The following is a 21,819-nucleotide window of genomic DNA, read 5'->3' on the forward strand; positions in this document are numbered from 1 at the left end:
AATTTAAGAAGATGTTTTCTTCACAACTTTGCCAACAAAAACACATGAGATTAGTGCCAATTAGTTTCAGCTGCGAACTTCTTCAAATAGTTTCCACACCGCCAGACATCCGCTTAACAGCCTGTAACTTTAGTACAGCTCCTATGTTTATTAAATTACAGTGGAATAAGTGCATCAATAAGATGCCTAAAATCTAATCATGTTTTTTTCTGCAAATATCAAAATCAAGTACATTTATTTTTTACAGAAAAAGAAACATGGAACAATCATTTTAACTGGAGCATAAATAAGAGAATAAAGCCTTGCAAACAAAACAACAATTCCTAGTTGCAATGCAATTCACGAATCTCCAGCTAAATGCTCTACTCTGGGACTAATAGAACGGAAACATTCTCTTCCTCTTTAAGGTTTGAGTTTTATAAAGGCCAAAATCTGTTCTGCTGACAATATAGGACAGTGTATACTGAACACACAACCGGACAGAAAGACAGGCACACAGACAGTAAAGTAAATTACATTCTCCAACTTCTTATTGAAAAGTTGAAAAGTGTTTTACCGGCACCATGGAGTAGGTCATCATCATGAGCATCTCCTCGTTTTCCGCTCGGATGTGGGTCTCGCGCAGCTCCTGGCTCCTCTTGTTCCGGGAGGACTGGAGTGGTTCAGGTTCCTCTGCTGTATCCCGGATTACCTGGGAGAGGAACTCCACCACAGAACTTTTAGAAAACTCATCCAGCCGAGTCGACAACTCTCTCTGCTGAGCAGACAGAGTGTCGTGCTGCAAGATGAGAAACGCCAGCCCAGCACAGTTCAGCACTGTGATAACAGAGACTCCTAACAGGAACATGCTGAGCTTCCAAGAGCTGCTCCCATTACTCACTTTCATTTTATTTTATTTATTTTTAGCTTTTAGTCATTTATTTCAATGCAGGCTTTAAAGCTGGTTAAAGAATCTGTTCAACCTTTTGAAGAAAAGTGAAAGTATTACACAAGCAAAGTGTAGTTTCACAATATCAGTGTTGTGTAATCCCAGTGTTTTGAGGAAGGAATTTCTAGCCTGACCAGGAACCTGATTTATATGCAGTTGTGCCCATTTTTGCACTGTGACTATTGCCGTGGGCTGTTTTTGAAAAAAATTCGCATTCATAGAGAAGTTAATGATGTGGAACAGTTTTACAAGGCGTGCATCCCAGGGCAAGCCTCCTGCAGTTTTTCAAAGGTGACTTTAACCTTTGCAAATCTTCCCTTTATTGAGATAGAAAGAATAGTGTTAAACAATACATTGTAACAGTCTATACTGTACTGTATATATTCAGATCTTAAGAAATTCTTTCAAATCCAGTTTCATTTAATTTGATCATGCTGTAAATCTGTAAGAACATTAATTTAAAAACCAAGTCTACAAAGTAAAACGTAAAAAAACCTACAGTAAACAGAAATTATGATTTATTATTAACCCTTTTATAATTTTTGTACATACTGTGTACACTACCATGTCCTAGTCATTTCCAAAAGCAATAGCCATAAAAACAATTATACATCTAAGAGTAAACCCTTTGAAAATATGCCAGGTTTCATGATTTTATTATGAACTCTACATAACAAGTAAAGAAGTAGGCTACTTGTTCTGTGTCTGCTTAGGATGCAGGTACTGGTCAATCCATTTATAGCTGTGTTAGTATTAAGTTACACGAAACCTGATGTGGAATGCAATTTATATAATTTCCCAGGACTGCCCATGTATATACATATTCTGTAAACTCCCTTCAAGTGCCAATAATGTACAATAATTTACTAATTTAAATATCTGCTAAATGTGTACCGTTTGTCCTTTCACCTCTAAAATTGCAACAAAAGAAAGAGACAGGAGGGTTTTACAGTACTTTATATTGAATTAAAAATGATAAAACCTTCCCAGAATTTCACAAGTTACAGAACTAGTCACAATGCAGCCCATCAGACACAAAGGTAGCTATCTGTCCCAAATGCACCACTGTTTGTTACCTTGACTTTCAGACATAGCAGTTCAGTGTTTCAGCCCATTGTCTAGACAGATGCAGTTAGCCGATGAGGAGGATAAGAATTCGAATGGAAAGAATACTTTGGTCAAACTCTTTCTTTGTTGCAGCATCTGTGCCTGGTCTCTTGGGAAAAATGAAAGGTGGAGGATGAGATTAGAACTGTATTGTTTACAGGTAATACAGTGTATTAGTCCCCTCCAAACTAAATAGTATGGTAATAGGATGGCAACTTTACATGCTGTTAAAATACAAACACTTTTAAACATTACTTTTACTGGTGAAGCAACACAATAAAATACAAATTTGACATGTATTAAACTAGCTCAAATATATTTATGGGGTCTATTTCAAATATAAACTGGATTTTAAAAACATTTAAAAACACATACCAAAAAGTACATACAATACATATAAATAACAATCTGCATTTAAGGTTACATTCGTATTGGTCTTTAATCAAGATTGAGAGCTGTGGAATCTTGCTTGTGGTCAGAATGAAATGGATTAAACTTGCCAGAAGACTTTTTAAAATGGCATAATCACATGTGACAGAAATAAACCCTTATATCTGACCTCCAGGCTGTTGAAACAGTCGTTTTTATAAAAGACCTACTGCTCGTTTGATTAGTTTACGGTCAACAAAAACACAGTTTGACATTTTCTTGCGTATAGGGCTTCTACACATTGGAACCTGACAAAGAGCGTCCAGGAAAGAACTTCAGTCTTTCACATCATTATATTGTAAGAAGGACTTGACACTTGTGTTTCTATATACATACACGATCACTACAAATACAGTACACACATGCACTGCATAGTATACATTAGAGGACAGACACGTTGAGTATTAATAAACTGCAACACCATTTACAATGGAGACAAAAATAAAAAACAGCCAACTTCAGCATTCCTATAATATTATATATATATATATATATATATATATATATATATATATATATATATATATAATAATGAAATTACAGAACATTAAATAAGCCCTGTCATTTGTTACATAGTTATTTATTCAAATCACATACTGTACATAAGATGCAGACCATGAATTTACAAATGGTTAATAGGTGCAAAAGGATTGTTAATATAAAATTGCACAAAGAGCTTGCTGATGGAAAACAGCATTGGTAATGCTAATTGCAGGAGTCATGGTTTATATTTTGCAGATGAGTGAGTGGTAGACTGATTTCTTTAATTGTTAAGTGGGTTCCCACGGCGAGTGCATCTTCCACTATGTGTGCTAATCTTGTTTTTCCAGACTTAGTTTGCCTTCAGGCTGTAGGTCAAGGCAAGACAAAGCACACTTATCTGTGTTCTTTAACCTAAAGTGAATAAGGTAAGCAGAGCATGCTTCACATTAAGAAAATGTATTGACTTCCTTAGCAGTTCTTTTGATGCAGTTGCAATTCAGAAATTGATTCTTTACTTACTGCATGTATCCAGAGGAGCTAAAGACTTACCCCAAAGGACTTTGACCCCAGCCCTGCTCTATGCATCTGATCTCTTTGTATAAAAACAACACTGCATGCGTCTTTCCATTCAGTCTCCGTACTTTTTACTGTATTTCTTTTACACAGAGAGTTATAACTATTTTATGTTATAAAACAAAAATTAGATACAATATCAAAAAGGAACCCACTTGTACTTTGTACTATTTCATTACATGCCTCTACAAACCTATAATCTTTATAATCAAATGTAGATCTTTACCCATTAAGGATTTTGTGATGGGGTGGGGGGGCTGGGGTATTAGGAACGTTGCATGTGTAAATAAAATTAAATGTAACAAACAAGACTTGATTTAATGCGAATGCCAATAAGTGAATTGGTTAACAATTTGTTGAGCTTTAAATTAAATTTGTAACTCTGTAACTTTTGGTTTGACAAAGCAGTGGTGAATGGAAGCCAAACCCTTGGAGTCTTTATAAAAATCGGCACACACATATGTTAGAGTTCTGTTTTTTTTTTTGTTTTTTTTTTTTTAATTTGAGCTGAGACTATTCAACATGATTGCTTTCTAAAACTGGCAGCTAGAAAATGTCAGCAAATCAGCATGAAATAAAATCCTTGTTTACAATTAAAAACAAACAAAACAAAACAAAACCTTCTAGAAGGAAGCCCAGAATCCTAATTGAACTGCTGTTGTAAACATGGGTCTATGCCAAACTCTTAATACTGGTACTGTCACGTCAGCAACACGTTCTAACCTAAACATGTTCTACTGTACATGCAAAGGATTCTCCATGTAAAAGTAAAGCCCAGGTGTTATTACTGCAGTAGACTACCAGAAGGAAATTTTGTTTCCTAGGAAAGACTCAGAGGTAAAAACGCTCTTGTAATATTAGATCGTTTTACTAGGATCAGTTCTGTATAAAAAACGCTTTACCTTACATCCATAAATGTGCAGTCCACTGGCAAAATAGCCAATATATTATATTAAATGAAGTGGTATCTGTTTTTAACATCAATGAGTAAACCCTACAGAAACCACCATTTCACCCGATAATCTTTTTAAAAAATGTTGGCATTTGGGCCCCAGTACAATAAAAACTAAACCACTATATCTGTGAAAAAGCATGATATTTTAAAATAATGTAGTGGCATACATGCGTATATATTTTCCACAAATGAATTGAAAAAGAAACACTGTTGAATCAATTCATACTAAAGGATTTACATGTATTCTTGTGTAACAGGCAGTGTAGTGCGACACACTGTTGTTACAGATCCTGGCCCTTGAAGGCAAAACAAAGTTACTATCCTTATAACTGTCAATAAGCCTGGCTCTTTGGGGTATGTTAAAGCGCTTGCTTGCAGAGTGTCTGCTGACCAGTTTGTGCAGCCTCCATCCTGTTCCACATTGGCATTGGCAAATGTGTGTGAAAGGGCTCCACATCCACGTGTTTTTAAATGCAGATGGTTCTACAGCTGGTAATATTTGTATTTTGACAGCTGTAGACCAACAGCACCCATATGTTGCAGAAGCTGGTTGAGTCCAAAAAAGCAAACAATGCATGTTAAAATCAATCTAGATTTCAGCCAAAACAGAGGGGTGGAAGTGTAGGCGATGGAACTGAAATGCTAGCGTTTCAGGGGGATTATTCAAAGTAACTGAATACATCTGCAGTTTCCCTGTGTAAACAGAGCAGCTTATTATGTAGATTTATATTCAAAGCTTAGTAGCAATAGAACACGGTTTGATTGAGTCCATATGACTTCTATAGATTTATGCCATGTGACTATTAGTCAATGCTTTATTAGTTTAGGTTCAATAGCATATGTTTTCATTGAGTTAAAGAACCAAACATAAAATGATGAATGGATGGACATTGAATAAAATGATTAAATTTCCCCAATTCATATTTCATTTATTTATTTTATTTTTGTGCTGTTAAATACAAAAATACAAATGTTCAATTAAAATACACTTATTCCAGAATTGAAGCTGAAGTTTTTTCTCTCTGCTTTCCCCTATTTCCAAGAATCTTTTTTTTTTTTTTTTTTTAATGCAAGGAAAAGGCCTTATGTAATTCTACAACATATGCTGGAACTTTCTTACTTATTCATCAAGGACAATAGTGCCATTCAACAACAGCTCATTTCAGTCCTCATCGTTTTAATGGATTAAATAAGTCTCGTTTGTCTGAGTTCAACAAGAGAGGCCCTTTCCAAGGACACACATTTCAGAATAGTTCTGAAGGACACTGAAATTGCACTGTCCCATTTTATTCACACCACCATTCACTCTTTGCCAGAACAGAACAAAAAAAAATACAAAAAGATATTCAAGTCTATTTAAAACACATATACCGGTATAAACCAATCTCTCGCCAATTAAATCGCAACATCTTAAACTACAATCTTCAATACTGTAATCACTGCATGCATTACTGCTGTTTATTAAAATTGCACTTACTGTACCTGCATTAATTGCACTGCAGTTATATAATGTTCCTTGTACAATGAAGAAGTCACTCAGAAATGTGAGTTAAAGCATTGTATTCATGGTATATTTTAACATGATAAAAAGCATTCCATCAATACAAAAAAATACTCTAATTGCTGCTATAATAAAACACCAATTATCAAGCATCATGATGTAAAATTCTAGATTATTCATTGGCTCATTTGTTCCTATTTTGTGTTGCCAGTTAGAGGAGACAATGTGAGCCATATTCCCCAATTACCCTTACTTACATGTGCCAGTTCTATATTAAGAGGTTCACTCGCTTCCCCTTGCACCTCTTCTCATTGAGCATTGAGAAAGCCTTTAGATTCTTTTCACTCAGCGATGGAACAACACGAAGACGTGAATAATGGTCTTAAGTGCATAATAACACTCTTGACATACATCCAAATGGTGCTTTTAGGCCAAAACTAGACAGGGAAGCATCACACTTAAAGCTGTAGTATCCCAAAATGAGGTTCAATTGTATAAAGACTACCAGTCTATGGTGCCAGTTTACCACAGTATAGCCATAGACTTTTGCTCACTACTTTTCCAGAATGTTTTTCTCTTTGCCAGTCTTTGTTTACTTTCCCCAAAGGTAGTTTAGAGACAGAGGCCAACTTACTTGACTTTTTGTCCAAAAAATATGTCAAGCAAGTTACTATTTGCAGCAGTAGCTGGTTATAATTAAAATGACATATTTAAGCTCTGTTCAGGATGTTGTATGGATAATATTTTAAAACGAGACCCCTATAGTGCTGATCTTTTTTTTAATCATAAGCACAACACCTTTCATTATGGTGTATTCTCTTTTAAGAATATTTTTTGGGTACACCAATATATGTTGAATCATTAAAACTAAAACAAACAGTGTTATAAAGATTTCTTCCAATCTTCAATCAGCTTGCTTATTTAAACACTTAGGCCAGTCATCCTATCTTTTTGATGTGCACCTTATGCCCCATTACCACCTCGGCAACGGCATCTCCTTCCTGGGGACATACAGAGCTTCCCAGCTTGCAGTGGAGCCCCAGTTCACCTCTTTCAGGGTCACTCAGCAAATGGAGGAGGAACCCCAAATCCATACAAACCATTCAAGTACAAAACCACTACAGCACAATCGTATCTGACTTTTCACAGACATTGCTGCAGTCCAGTGAACGCATGCATGTAAATGTTGACGTAATAGGCGAGTAATTATTCGTTCACACATTTTAATTATATGCTGATATTTAAAATATGCTTTACAATTAAACAAACCACTCTTTCACCGATTCACAGAAAGGCAATACAGGAGTAGTTCCATTAATATGGAAAACCCCAGGTTTTGTGTGGGACTATACTCAAAATCATCCATTGCTAAAACATACCAGGGAATTTTCACTGTAGCTTATTCATGCCAAAGAATTTCAGCTCTAGAAAATAATACAACAAACATAATCTTCCTTGTTGTTCACTACAAAGATGTCTGATTGAACAAAATAAATTCCTGGACCACAGTGTAGGAGTGAAGTGAATTCACAAAGTGAATACTGATTACATATGAGGCCAGGAACTCCTAGTTTTACAAAATGCTTTTGTAAAACACATAGGAAAATCTTCACAGGTTTGATTTTAAAATCAGTAGTATTGTTGGCATTAGGATAGCACAACGTACAGTATAAAAACACAACTGTAAACTTCTCACATGTCTGCAGTTTTATCAAGTTTGGGTTTCTTAACAATTATAAATGCTTCCTTCAAGAAGTTCTGTGAGGAAGCACAGTAAGTATGGCTCAAGAACACTTGTATCGCTGTTTGAACTCGGAAGCGGGCTGCAAGTGCTGTGAGGAAATGTAGTTCCTGAATGAAACAGAAATGCCGACTGTTGGGGGAGACCCGAGGACCGGCTTCATTAGGGTAATATGTGCTCCGGAACTGCAGGATTGTACAACGAATGCGGCACAAATAAAATTAGGTTGATAGGGAACAATGCATACAGCTTCATAAAAATAATGTAGTAATTCTGTTAAGAATTCTTACCAAGAAACATGGCGCAACACTCGTGCTAGTATTGTATGTATTGTATGTAGCAATTTTAATAAAGTAGCACCACTATCACAGACATGGACGCGCTGCATATTGGGATATTCTTTGATTCTTCTAAAATGTCGCATCAAGCATGTCAGCAACTGTGTTTATTTTATTGTACAATTATTTTTGTTAGAGGAGGCCAAATAGCAAGCAGAATAAAATTGTGTTCTACTGCGCCATCTGGTGTTCTGACTAAAGAATATCATTCTCGTTCAACACACTGATGTCATCTCTGCTGTGCGTCTTTATTATTTTGAGGTGATCCGTAATAAAAACAATTCTCAGATAAAAAAAAAAAAAAAGTAATACAATCTGCGTTATTCCGCAATTAAAATAAAAGGCTAAAAACCCGAAGCAAACTTGGAAAGGGCATCGCAAACAGACAGCTGAAGTATGGAAGAGGAGAATTAAGATGAGAATCTGAAGCAGCAGCACTCAGAAACCATTATGAAATTAATGTGCTGGGAAAACGCAGATCATACGCAAGAAGAAGAAAAAATACAATTGCATGTATTTGACCAACAGAGACCAAAAATTTCCTGATTTGATTTTAATTGATAACATGGGTAAATCATAATTTGCACCTGTCAGTTAAACTAATTGTGTGTGTGCGCTACTTTTCTGTATATTCGATTCCAGTACTGTTGGTGACATCACAGCTGCAGCATTAAATACAGTGGCCTAATAAAAACAAATCTTATCAGGGACACATTTAAAGTAATTGCATAATAATGTGACCGATTAAATTGAATTATAAATAAGGCATTTTAAAAGGTTAGATAGTAACGAGACAAACGCCACCTTGTTGGCCTGCCATTTGATTTAAACGATACTGCTGCAACAAAGGTTCACATGGGCTCACTGTTAATAAACGATGTTGCAAAGCTGCAGCACACGCGGTTTTAAAAGGGCAGGATTTAATTACCAATTTCATGGCAAGTTCTCCTTTAAATCTATCAGCAGAGTACAGGATCACAAATATAACGGTTTTGATCTCCATGGCAGTGGAGAAACTGCGCAAGGAAAACGCCAGGATCAAAAGGTTTGCGTTTGTTAAAAGGTATTTTATTGTTTGAATATTTAAATACAAAATACTGAATTGTAATAAATGAAAAATTGTCATAATTGCTATATTGCATTAATTGAATGGTCAATTAATTGAATGGTTAAACAAATGAAATCACATAACAGTGGCAATCTTGGAAATGCCAGTGCAGCTGGTAAATGTTCATGGGAATGGCCAAAAGTATTACGAAGTATATTATATCAAAGGCATTTAACCTAAGTATTCTCATTATTGTGTTGTTTGGTCTAGGGTTTGCATGAAACAAACATTAGAAATCTTTACTGAAAATGGCTTAATCAGTAGTACAAGACCAATCATCCTTTCTTGAACCCACTGCTTCTGGAATGTCAGTCTGCTACAAGACATCTGTTTCACAAACTGTACAGTCAGAAAGTGATGGAAAAGAGGGCATAAATGTGAGTACATCAAATGTGTACCATGACTTACAAATAATGTACTTTTAGTACCACAAGTGACCTATCTAGTTATGGTAGTGACTTCAGCCAATTCAAAATAAGGGCTGGGCTATGAAAACTGTGACTTTTTATAGCACAGAACACTCACCTAAATTCTAGGTTATTGGTAGAACTATTCCAAATGTTGGAATGCCATTGTTTTAATGTTTTTAAGAAACCAAGGGACTCTAACTTGACATTAAAACAGCATCATTGTAGATTAAGAAAAAATAAAGAGGTCCAAAAAATGGGAGTATTATTGTTGTTTTTATAATTGCTGAAGAATTAAGTCACAGTAAAACACAGGTGGATTTTTAATAAATGTTACACACCTTTATAGCTGATGTCAACTAGGGAAACCAGGAGTGTCCACACCAGCTCTGAGATCCGCATTGAAGGTGTAGGTTTTAGGAAATCGATTACTACATTTAATAAAAACATTCCTTCTATAACTACAGAAATCTGACAGAATTGTGTCTAAGGCAATTTGTAAACCATGCTTGTAAAGTTTGTAAACATCAATATTAAGAATTTTATGAAATAGAAAAACATACTCTTAATCCTCTTTAAAGCATGTGAAATGGATTTTGGTGATTATTGGCCCTTAATCATTTCAAAACCGTTCTTAAATAAAGAATTCCTTAAATAAATAACCTGTGTTAAAGTTTGTGAAGTTTTCATGAGTATAATTCATGATTATCCATTTAGTGGCTTTAATATTTCTACTCGGGTTTCTAACACATTTTTGAATTTATTTTTTTTACAGTTCATCACTGCAGGACTTCTGCAAAAGTGTGCCCTCCATTCTGCCCAGAAGTTTGTGAATGAGCTGAAGCATGGGCTGTACACCACAGAGTACATGTGAAGGCACAGTGCAACTGGAGGGCGGTCAGCACAGTATGGCATGGAGGCAAACATTAAAACATGCATTCCAAAGAATGAATTGCTTGCAATCATTTGTAAGTTGCAATAGAACTGTTTGACAATTTCAGTATTTAATGTTGTATAGTGAGATAACAGGAGTTTAACTAAGCAACATGACTAACCATTACAAGTGTTTATAAACAGTTAAGTCAGCAGTTTTTATTTTCTTTGCATTTCATTAACATTTCTCTTTTTCAGTAGATACAAAAAAAATACAATGTATATATGTTAAATTTAATAAAAAGGGCGTTCTGTTTTAATATATTGCCTCCTCTTTTTCAGCTAACAATAGCGAAAAATGGTTGTCAAAGTAATGTTGTTATAGTCTGTATTTATGGGTTTAATAGAATTAAATAACTGAAAAATTGTACATTGTCTTGTGTAGTAAAACATATATCTGCTTAATTGTGTTCATGTCCTTGAGCTACTTGGTTACTGCAGTGATTCAGGGGAATAGTGTTGTATTAAACAACAACCCTTTATAAAGAATACAATCATTAATTAAGAAATGCAAAACATTCTGCGTACCTTCTGCGGTAGGACCAGCATTACAAAGGTATTATAAAGCAGTATTCGGAAAGTACTGTAGTACACAGAAGTACTGTAGTATTCTATAGAATCTGCCAAAAATCCTATAGAACTTTATAGTGTTCTATAGTAATTGTACTATAGAATTCTATAGAAACATTTAATATGGGTAGGAGGGCAGACAGATGCATTGTACAAAGTCTTAGGAAAGAGGACAAGCTTTAGAATCCCTGGGAAATCGAGCAATATTCCGGCTTGGTTTCCCCGACTACAAGGAAGCAGTTGCTGTGCGTCTCTCCAAATCTTTTGTTTGTTTGTACAAAAAAACAAACCAATGCTGAGCCAAGGGCTTTATTAACTGTGTGCCAGCTGCTGCAAGGGGCATGGCCTTTAAATATCAGCTTTCCTTTGAATAAATAGGTGGGCAGCGACTTAGTCCAAAATATGTACTATGTACCACAGCCCTTTATCCCTGTCTAGATGTAGAAATCCTTCCCCATAATAATCTATGTGTTTGACAAAAAATACAACACATATACAAGCACATACTTCAGAGCAAACGGGCAGTCGCACACAAGTAATGACTAGTTTGTTATACATGTCAGGGATTCAATTTGCACTGTGCAATATATAAAAGCTGCATCTCCCTTGTTTAAAGTTTCAGTCATGATGGGCAAGACAGCAGATCTGCCAGATTCTTAGCTGGCAGATGCTTCCAAACCCAAGAATACAAAAATGACTGATGTAGAACAGATTGTTATTTTTTTACTGGCATATACAAAAGCTGCAGGATTTCCCAAAACAAAAGCAACAAACAGAAAAAAAGCTCTTGAAGTAATTATTCATACTAATTCAATTAAATTAAAGATTACGGTTTTCTACATTATTTTCATTTTCTCTGACAAAAATTCAAATAGAATGCTGCAGTTATTGTAATGTATTTATCTCACATAATTAACTCTCCTTGGATAAACCAGTCTCAGCGGTCTTTTGAAATTGCTCATATTTATACAATACAGCCGATCAACGGACCAGCCAATGAAAGCATTCACATTTCACATGAAACATGGATAAACACTTGGTTGTGGTTTTTCACCTGTCCCCCAAGTATCCACATACTCAAGCTCCTTGTAATGATTTACCCATGGAATAGGAAGGAAACACACAGGCAGGGCTGAGAGGTACATTTTAAATAACACAGCATTCCAAATGTTCACTTATGAAAGCATTGTAATCTGAGGATAATGAGTGCTTTTCTACTGTCAAACCCAGCAGTGAAGTTAGACTACCCCTAAACTGAGACACAACACCCCAAAAGCTTTTTTCTTCTTCTTCAAATCACTTTATTCAGCATCAGTGCATCATTGTTCAAATTAAAAAGGCTTTGATGCAAAATGTGGGAGAGCAAAGCCCTATTTCTGACAGTAATGGCACTTGTACCTACAATTTACTGCAGTATCTAGGCAACCAGTAAATTAGGAACCAAGCACACTTTTATAAATAGCAGCAGAATAGGTAGAAGGAAAAAAGTTGTTCATTGGTAAGAAAAACAGCTAGGCAGCCTTGAATAAAGGTCTACATAAAACAAGACAACATACAACAATCTTCTGCAGCTGAGCAGGACAACCAGCATAATACCAGCAAGGTCTGTATTCTGAAATGGTTTTTGTTTTAATTACTTGTACAGATAGTGTAGACTATTTGGAAACAGGCAGTGGAATTAGTTTCTTAAAATGAGGTAGAATATGTGCATACTGGGGCTCCTTATTTAAGCTTTATAGACTGCTTTTTACAAGCCTTGTGAAGTACTCACTTTTAACAGTGTTTCAATGCTGTGCGAGTTGAACCCATTGGAAACGTTACAGTGGTAAGTCTGTATGGTAATGTTTCAGTTAACCATGCTTTCCTCATGTGTGTGTATACGTCATTCATCTTTTCTGTGGTTTTGCTACAGTAAACTGTTATAAATTTTAAAAAAAAAAGTACACTACCCACTACTATACTACAAATTTCAATTTGGGGGGCATAGACAGTATGAGTGAAGCATACAATATATGAAAAGATGAATTGGGGCCACACACTGTAACTGTATTATCAAATAAACAACAAAAACAAGCGACTTTTGCTTTTAAGGTGTAATAGCCAATATTGTTTTGCTCTTGGTTTAATGTTTTCAGCCCTTGGTTAACCCATCTTTGCTGATACAACATTACTGTATATATCTCTGGTCAGGGGGGGTCTTACTACAGTACCTGTAACAGAGAGTTAATAGGGAGAGAAAACCACACTGACTCTGGGGAAGCCAATTTATCCAAAGTGAAAATACTGTTTGAAAATCAGTGACCAACAACGTAAAGTGAGGTAACATTAAAAATAACGAAAAAAATTAGATAAAAACACATTTGAATGTAACTGGTGTTACATATAGGTCTATTCTCATTACCAACGATTCCGACACCATGCCTCAGTATTAAACTGAAAAGATGAATGTAGCCATAAGAAGGTCATCAACATTGTGTTAATTTAAAAAAAAAACAAAAAAAAAAAAAACGACAAGCATTCAGTACAGCAAATGCACAGTGCCATCTTTTATGGTTGTGTTTCGCTTTTTGGTGGCACTTGCTGAAACAATATCATTCTAGAGTTTTTTTATTTATTTATTCTTTTGTATTTTCTAGCATGAGCATTTTGAAGGTCATTGTTTACAAAGGTGTGGTATTGCATGTTGCACAAGTTAGTTTTTTTTTGCGCTTTTGAAATCTTAATACTGTCTCTTCCTTACTTTATGTCGCTACTATACAGTATATATAGTTTTTCTTGGTAGATACTATATATTGGCAAAAGATGAGCTTATTGTATCGTCTCACAAGATAGCCAATGTGTGCCAAATTACTTATGCGATATTGGCACACTGTCTGACAACAGAGGAGTCTTTACAAAAAAAAGCTTCTCAATTTTAAAAGGATTCTCGAACATCAGTGAAGATGTTTTGTATATTTTGAACTCTGCTAAATTGATGCCAGTATTAAAAATACATGTTTAATAATATTTGGGTAAAGCACTACAAAAAAATAAACATGATAAAAATCACATTATGGTGAAAGACGATTGTTTAACTTGGTTCAGAGTTTACACTTTTATTACAGAACAAGTTGAAAAAGATGCATCCAGGCTGAAAATACAATCAATCAACAGGGGTTTACTTTTGTACAAAGCTGGAGTCAGTTATGTGTGCAGTAAAAACTGAAACTTGTGTTTTAAAACAGCTGTAAAAAAAGTACAGGTCTAAGATCAAATTCAAAACCTTTCATTTGGTATGTTTTGGTTACACATTTAACATTGTGTACTTATCGCGTCATCATTTGATCCTCAAGGACAAGATAAAAAAAGAATTGTTGTGGGTAAGTGAGTGGTACTTAACATCAAGGTTACTTGAGGGCTGGTTCAAGGGGAGAAGTAAACTATCTTTATTTTTGTTTTGACTTTTAAATCACTTTGCCCTGTCTAATAACTGTAACCTGCAAGTATATAAGAGAAACCTACTGCCGAGACAAGTAGACGTTTGTTTGCGCAGAAGAAAGCTTCAAACATCTATCCTGAAAACAAATTCTCCATACAATGAAACAGGTCCTGTTGGAGGAGCGAATATCGAAGATGCTCGTTCCAGTTCATCACAACAGCACTGACATTGTGCCAGAATGCATGTCTGGAACTACGGCGATTCTTTCACTCCTGTTGTGTCTCTTCATGCTGGTGTGGAACTGTAAGGCTAAAGCATCTATACCAGGTAAATATTATTTTTTAAACTAAAGGAAATGCCTATATATATATATATATATATATATATATATATATATATATATATATATATATATATATATATATATATATATATAAATAAGAGAGAGAGAGAGAGAGAGAGAGAGAGAGAGAGAGAGAGAGAGAGAGAGAGAGAGCTTACTGTACATGTCTCTAAAATTCAATTGTTGGTACAGTGAATGTTTTAGAATGAACGGTTTTCTAAAGAATAAAAAGATAGTTAACATACTTAACAGACTAAGTCAATTTTGATACAACTGTAATATTGATGAATTAATAAATGAGATGCTTAAATCTCTTTTTAAATTCATGTTGAAATTCAAAATCAAAATTTATCTTCATTTTCTTTTCGTGACCATCCTATTTGATAGAAAATGGCAATAATTTTAAATCTGCAGATACTAATATAGTTCAAATTAATTTTTGCAGTATTACAAAGGGATGCCCAGACAATGTTCAGAAATGTTTCAAAAGACGACAACAATCTAGAACATTACATTCATATCCAATGATATTTCATTAAAAACCATGGGTTGTAGTTTTGTGAACAGAGCACAGTCTATTCACACTACATTTAAAATACAAAACCAGTGAGGCTAGTACCATGCCAACTGAGATTTAAAATGAGGATAGTGTACATATACACAGCACACCCCAACAGTGAATTACTAAAGAACCAAAAGCCATTTAGAAAACTGTTGCGAATATACTCTTCAATTCACTCTGGTTTTTTGTCTTTATTTTGATTATTTGTGTTATGTTCTGCAGGTCCCATTTTCTGCATGGGTATTGGTGCACTCCTTTCATATGGCAGATTTCTATGGACAGGAATAGGAAATGCAAGCAACTACTACAATGAGAAATACGGAGATATGGTCAGGGTATGGATTGGCGGAAAAGAAACTCTCATCTTAAGCAGGTACACATTGTTACATTATATATATATATATATATTATATATATATATTATAGTCCAATTATTAGCAAACAAAGTGTAGTTCAGAATGTGCTGCAAGAGATGGGTTAATATACGACACGTTAATGCCAACGTATCCATGAATCTTTCCATCTCTTGTGTTTTTTTTGTTTTTAATCCAGATCCTCTGCAGTGCATCACGTATTGAAACATGGAAAGTATGCCACGCGATTCGGTAACAAGCATGGTCTGCAGTGTCTTGGCATGAATGATGGGGTTATTTTTAACTGTAATATTACTCTTTGGAAGAAGTTACGCTCCTATTTTGCTAAAGGTAAGTTGTTCCTTTATTAATAAAAAATAAAAACACAGCTAATAACATGTGACACTGGTAGCTTTTTAGTCGCTAAGAAATGCTAATCTCATTGCCTCGTTTTGCACCTTGCTCTAGCTCTTACAGGTCCAGTATTGCAGAAAGCTGTGGCAGCCTGTACGGATTCCACTACTCTATACTTGAACAAGCTCCCCGAGATGACCAATCACCACGGCCAGGTGGACGTCTTAATGCTACTCAGACTGATCACTGTAGATGTTTCCAACAGGCTATTTCTGAATGTTCCAATGGACGGTGTGTGTTTCATTTTAAAATGAAATCCACTTTGTTAAATACATATAATTTTTTTTTTTTTTTTTTTTAGGGAAAATAAAATGCAATACACTATCTTGAATGTGGTGACTATAAAGACAATTCTACCTTCTTGGTCCATGGTCAATATGGTTGCATTTAAGATCGCTTTTGTATAACTATGTCCCTCAAAAGAAAAAGCAGTGTTTCTTGGAGCTGTAATTTTCTCCTCTATAGCAATGTACACAGACTAATGCAATGGTACTTTATGGCTCACATGGTCCAGGATGGGCTGTTGCGTATTGAACCATTGAACTCTCATTGATTTTCTTTTCATTCATTTCAGAAAAAGAAGTGGTGTCTAAAATACAGCAGTACTTTGACACCTGGCAAGCACTACTTTTAAAGCCAGACATTTTCTTCATGTTCAAATGGATGTATCAAAGACATGAGGCTGCTGCGTAAGTAATGAATCCTGTCTTGCAACACACAAGAAATCTAGGGTACAAGCACTCTAATGGCTAGTGCTTTAAACTGAAAACTAAATACAAATGGGCATAAATACACATTTCTAATACAACTAGAGCTGTCTGCAGTTTTGAGTGATTATCTTAAGAGTTTAGCAATGTTACTTTAGCCGATAGTTTTCAAAAGACAATTTACATATTTTAAATACATAATCTGTCCCAGATATTTTTCATAATGTATTAATGTCTTCAACAGTATTGCTATTTTCAAATTCTTACTTATCGGTTTGACTGGCATCTGTGTAGCTTGTGCCTTCACGTACTGAACCAAATTATATTTTCTTACAAGAAGTGTATGCATTGCACTTACAGTATATGGTCTTCATTTCCAGACAGGAATTACCAAAAGCTATTGATAATCTCCTTGAGAAAAAGCGAAAGGCACTTCTAGAAGCTGAGAAATTGGATGATTACATTGATTTCACGTCAGAATTAATATTTGCTCAGGTGGGTAGACCTTACAGTAATATTCAAAGTATTTGTGAAGCATTTTTTAATGCTTATTGTACAGTGGCAATAGATTTTACATACCAATCTATTACACATCTATAAAAGTGTAATATGATTATTTATAAATGGCACATGGGGGCGGTGTGTGTCATTAGATTGGTGGTAATGTCTGATCTGATGTTGTCTTCTGTTCTTATAGAGTCACGGAGAGCTGTCTGCTGACAATGTGAAGCAATGTGTGCTGGAGATGCTGATAGCAGCACCTGACACCATGTCGGTCACTTTGTTTTACATGTTAATGCTTATTGCACAACACCCCGAGGTTGAGAGGAAACTGCTGGAGGAAATTGACACTGTTATAGGTAAGAGGCTGGTTAAAAGGATTTCAAAATCTTAACCAGTAAACAGCTTAGTATGTGTAGATTCAAAAAACTGTCCAGACTGCTGAAAACTGCACTGAACCTTGACAAATGCGGGATTCATTTTAAAAGGGGTCTCCTGGTACAATTAGACCTTGGCCTGTTTTCAGCATAGCTTTTTAAACAGAAAAAACACCTCATTATGATACATAGAACATGGCATGTTGAATTATACAAATCACTCCATCAGCTTCTCTGTTCTTTCAGTATTGACAATTCTCATACGAAAGTTAGACACTACGATCAACACAGTCAATGCTGATTTATCACCACGACCAATTTACAAATGCAAGCTTGCCGCGATATATTTGAATCATCTAGATACTGCTGTGTTTTAACTCTATATTAATACCCTTGGCTCTTATCATCACTAAGTAGGATAGCAGATTTTACCAGTTTAAGAATTACATTTTACTTGTTTTTCCAACCCCACACTATTGCTGATGCATTTCAGATGATTTTTGCCTGATAAGCCGATGTTAAAAAAATATTTATTATAAAATATATCAGAGTTGATCCTCTTCAAATATTTATTTTGCTTTCCTTAAAATGGCATTTTAAAACTCCACAGTACTGCAAGCAGTAACTGGAACATGCCTATTGAGGGCAGAGGGATGCAATAGCTAGTAGAATTCATGGAGGAGTGCTAAAACATCTTAAACTCATTTGGTTTTAGGGGAAAATGAAATACAAAACAGAGACTTGCAGAATCTGAAGGTCTTAGAAAACTTCATCAATGAGAGTCTGAGATTCCATCCAGTGGTGGAATTCTCCATGCGCAGTGCCATTGAAGATGATGTCATTGAAGGCTACACTGTGAGAAAGGGAACAAACATCATCTTGAACATGGGCTGGATGCATAAAGGAGACTTCTTTCTCAAACCAAATGAATTCAGCCTGGATAACTTTCACAAAACTGTAAGTAATAACTTTCTACACAACAAATATTACCCAGGTTCTTATAAAAGTCATTTTCCTTTCCCCTCACCCCTTCTCTTTGTCCTCTTCTAAGCATCAGCTGCAAAGGTTTATCTGCAAGGTTTTTTTAGTGTTAAAGTTAGAGACATAACAATTATAAAATTACAGCCTGGAGTTTAGAACAGACCACCTAGGAAGCAAGGCTGCCACATTTACATGTTATCTGCTGTAACTGCAGTAAACTAAGCAGCACCATTTAAAACAATGAGTGGGGCCTTTTAAAAGAAATAGTTATGTAGTAAATGAATATAAAAAGCAAATAAAAGAATACCTTTCATTTAGGTGTTACACTTTATTTCACATTTACTATAGTACTAAACAGTACATAATACACTTATTACAGTAGAAAAATAAAACACAAGGACAAGTTATTTGTACACATGTGGTGCTGTATTGTAATACAGAGCATTGGGTAAACCTCATGGCAAATTAACAAAGTACGATCTGAAGCACACGCCAGCTGCTAGTGAAGCTTCACTTTTATTGAACAATCTGTAAATCTACAGGTAACACACACAAGCAATTAACACTACAAATCTTATTTTGCCAACAAAACTACTTTTTATTTAGAGAAGAGTGTGCTTACTTCAATATTATTAGCGTTGGAGGTTGGCTATATATCGTCACTTAATTGAACTTCACTTTTTTTCTCCTACAGTCTAATGTTTCACATCATTTGTTTAATGAACCGGCTTGTCATTGAGTCGGTATGCGATTGCAATGGAATACAAACGTATATCAGAGAAATGCGATACAGACTTAATGTTAGTTTATAGTTCATGGATTTTTCAAAACTTGTATGAAACTAAACAGAGGTCTTTACACGTTTAAAAGGTGTCACACTTACTAGGAAGACATTAAGCTTGTGTCTTCTCACAACACCTTTGAGGTGTATAATTACCCAACAGTACTGTAAAGACTGCTTGTGAATTGTATCAAATCTGTGTTGCTCACAGGTTCCCAGTCGGTTCTTCCAGCCATTCGGGTCTGGCCCTCGGTCCTGTATAGGGAAGCACGCAGCCCTAGTGATGATGAAAGTGATCCTGGTTACCCTTCTGAAGAGATACACTGTCCAGCTTCAGACAGGATGCTCTTTAAAAACCATGGAAACCAGCAATGATCTGTCTCAGCACCCCAGAGAGACTCAAAACATGCTGGACATGTTTTTTATTCCGAGACAAAAAACAGAGTAAATGTTACTGTACGTTAAACTGAACATTGCAAGACACCATCTTTTATTTTCCTATTGTTTGTTTGTTTGATATCACACTTTAATCTAGGAATGAGTTAACCTGGCTGTGCAGAGTGTTGGGTTTGCTTAATTTCAATAATGACAACAAATATCAAAACGGTTGATAAGGATATATATATATATATATATATATATATATATATATATATATAATTACACCATTAACTAGTTACACACACACTATGATAATTCCACATACAATAATGTCCTATGGCTAACATTTGTGCTGCATATTATGTTTTCTTTTCTTTCATTGTTTTATTCTGTTTTATATTAATATTGTATTACATCATACAATATCAAATCTCACAAACAGTGTATAGCAGACCTTGTAATATATATATATTTTTTTACATAATTTTAAAAGCTTTATAAAAAAGTATACTGTGTATCTGTCTAATATACAAATCCTGATTCACCCTTATTTGAGTTTCTCATAACTCTCTGTATTACACAGGAGAAAGGATTGCCTGAAGAGTTATTAATTTCCCCTCATAGCAGCAGAATATTGATGCACATTAATTAGAAAAAATTAGTTATGGTGATGGACATGCATGTGGACTTGTTTATCACTAGAGTTCTGTAAGGTTTTTATTATTATTTTTTTTTACGATGTTTATGACATAAATCCTGTTTGTCTACTGCTCAACAAATCTTAAATCCATCATTTCTTGTATTTTGCTGTGGGTTTTCCGGTGACACATGTTTTCAGAAGATCACCTCACTGTAACTGTAGTCCAGGTGGACTAATGCAATATTAACAGAAGCCGCTGTACTAATAATAATTGCTAACAGGACCTATTAAACTGGAATGCATTGTCAAAGATCAGTTTGGATTTATATATTTTTTTTATTTCCAGGGAGGGAGTGGGGTCACTCTGCTGGGCCCAGTTTTAAGTTCTGTCACATCTGTGTCTGCTTCTCTGTGCCGATGGGGTTTCATTGTAGTGTCCACGATGAGCTGCATCAAAATGCTGCTTGTGAGTATGTGTAAAGAACATAACAAAAACAGCACACTGGGGTCTATTAATCTGAAGAGCAGCAGATAGAAATAATGCCCAACATCTAACACTTCCTGTCTAGTGGTCTCTGTTGTCGTTAAACGTTACAAATTGCCAGGGTGGGTCCTATTTGCTATTATTTACTGTAGATCCACCTCAGCTTAGATCCATTATTGAATTGCCCTCACTGTCAATTGAATTACATATCACTTTGTAGTTTTCCATATACTTAACGAAAATCTAACATGAAATACCGTACTACTATTATGGCTTCCGGTAGACGGTTGCAATATCATTTCATACTTTCTTTGATTACATGATGTTAAATAAAATATCTAAATTATGTTCATGTCGGTGTAGGGTTTTTTTTTTTTTTTTTTTTTAAATGATCTCTCAATCCTAAAAATCTAGGTAATGCAAAACATTTGGCCATATGTACAGTTTTATGCACCCATTCAGAAATACAATAAAAGTGATTTCTTCTATATTACAGTATATATTTCAATTTCATCTTGTTGGTTGTGAAAAACAAGTGTAAAAGAATGCTGTAATGTGTAAAGCGGCACAGCAGGGGGAGTAATGTTCTATTGTAACATTGGAAAGGTTATTTCTAGGGCAGACCAGTAATGAACACTAGTGAAGCCATCAATGCGATATCTTAATAAAAGCACACTTTTTAGAAAACATGAAAAGGTTGCTGGTCTGTGATTTAATAAGGTCATTTTCTGAATACCGCTTGGGGGGTCTGATACTTTGATACACAAAACTTTGCTGCTGTTGTCTGGGCTTGCATTCTGTGCC

The 21,819-nt window shown here is 35.1% G+C and overlaps 2 protein-coding genes and 1 long non-coding RNA gene across 5 annotated transcripts in view; 2 read left to right on the forward strand and 1 right to left on the reverse strand.

Moving 5' to 3' along the window:
* LOC117429426 (gliomedin-like) overlaps positions 1-21,819 on the reverse strand; it is a 57,852-nt gene that overhangs the window by 6,561 nt on the left and 29,472 nt on the right. The window contains exons 2-3 of the mRNA XM_058998703.1: positions 2,005-2,144; positions 557-1,245 (exon numbers count right to left, since the gene is read on the reverse strand). Coding sequence (XP_058854686.1) covers positions 557-886 — 330 coding nt within the window. The 5' untranslated portion in view covers positions 887-1,245; positions 2,005-2,144. The remainder of the gene's footprint in view (positions 1-556; positions 1,246-2,004; positions 2,145-21,819) is intronic.
* LOC131700576 (uncharacterized) lies at positions 7,797-10,836 on the forward strand. The gene is made up of 3 exons (XR_009308429.1): positions 7,797-9,118; positions 9,374-9,540; positions 10,346-10,836. It is a non-coding gene; the product is annotated as an uncharacterized LOC131700576 (long non-coding RNA).
* On the forward strand, positions 12,475-21,728 carry LOC117429562 (aromatase). 3 transcript variants are annotated; one of them, XM_058998705.1, is made up of 10 exons: positions 12,475-12,676; positions 14,659-14,818; positions 15,619-15,769; positions 15,949-16,100; positions 16,218-16,394; positions 16,738-16,852; positions 17,251-17,365; positions 17,568-17,730; positions 18,464-18,705; positions 19,722-20,841. In XM_058998705.1, exons 2-10 carry the CDS (start codon positions 14,686-14,688, stop codon positions 19,956-19,958), a joined length of 1,485 nt encoding a protein of 494 aa, XP_058854688.1. In that variant the 5' UTR covers positions 12,475-12,676; positions 14,659-14,685; the 3' UTR covers positions 19,959-20,841. The 3 variants fall into 3 exon arrangements, with proteins under 3 accessions (XP_058854688.1, XP_058854687.1, XP_033905095.2); XM_058998704.1 differs by lacking the exon at positions 12,475-12,676 and adding an exon at positions 20,878-21,728 and having other exon boundaries at positions 14,123-14,818; positions 19,722-19,966; XM_034049204.3 differs by lacking the exon at positions 12,475-12,676 and having other exon boundaries at positions 14,124-14,818.

This window comes from Acipenser ruthenus, chromosome 24, assembly GCF_902713425.1.
Source record: "Acipenser ruthenus chromosome 24, fAciRut3.2 maternal haplotype, whole genome shotgun sequence".
NCBI lineage: Eukaryota > Metazoa > Chordata > Actinopteri > Acipenseriformes > Acipenseridae > Acipenser > Acipenser ruthenus.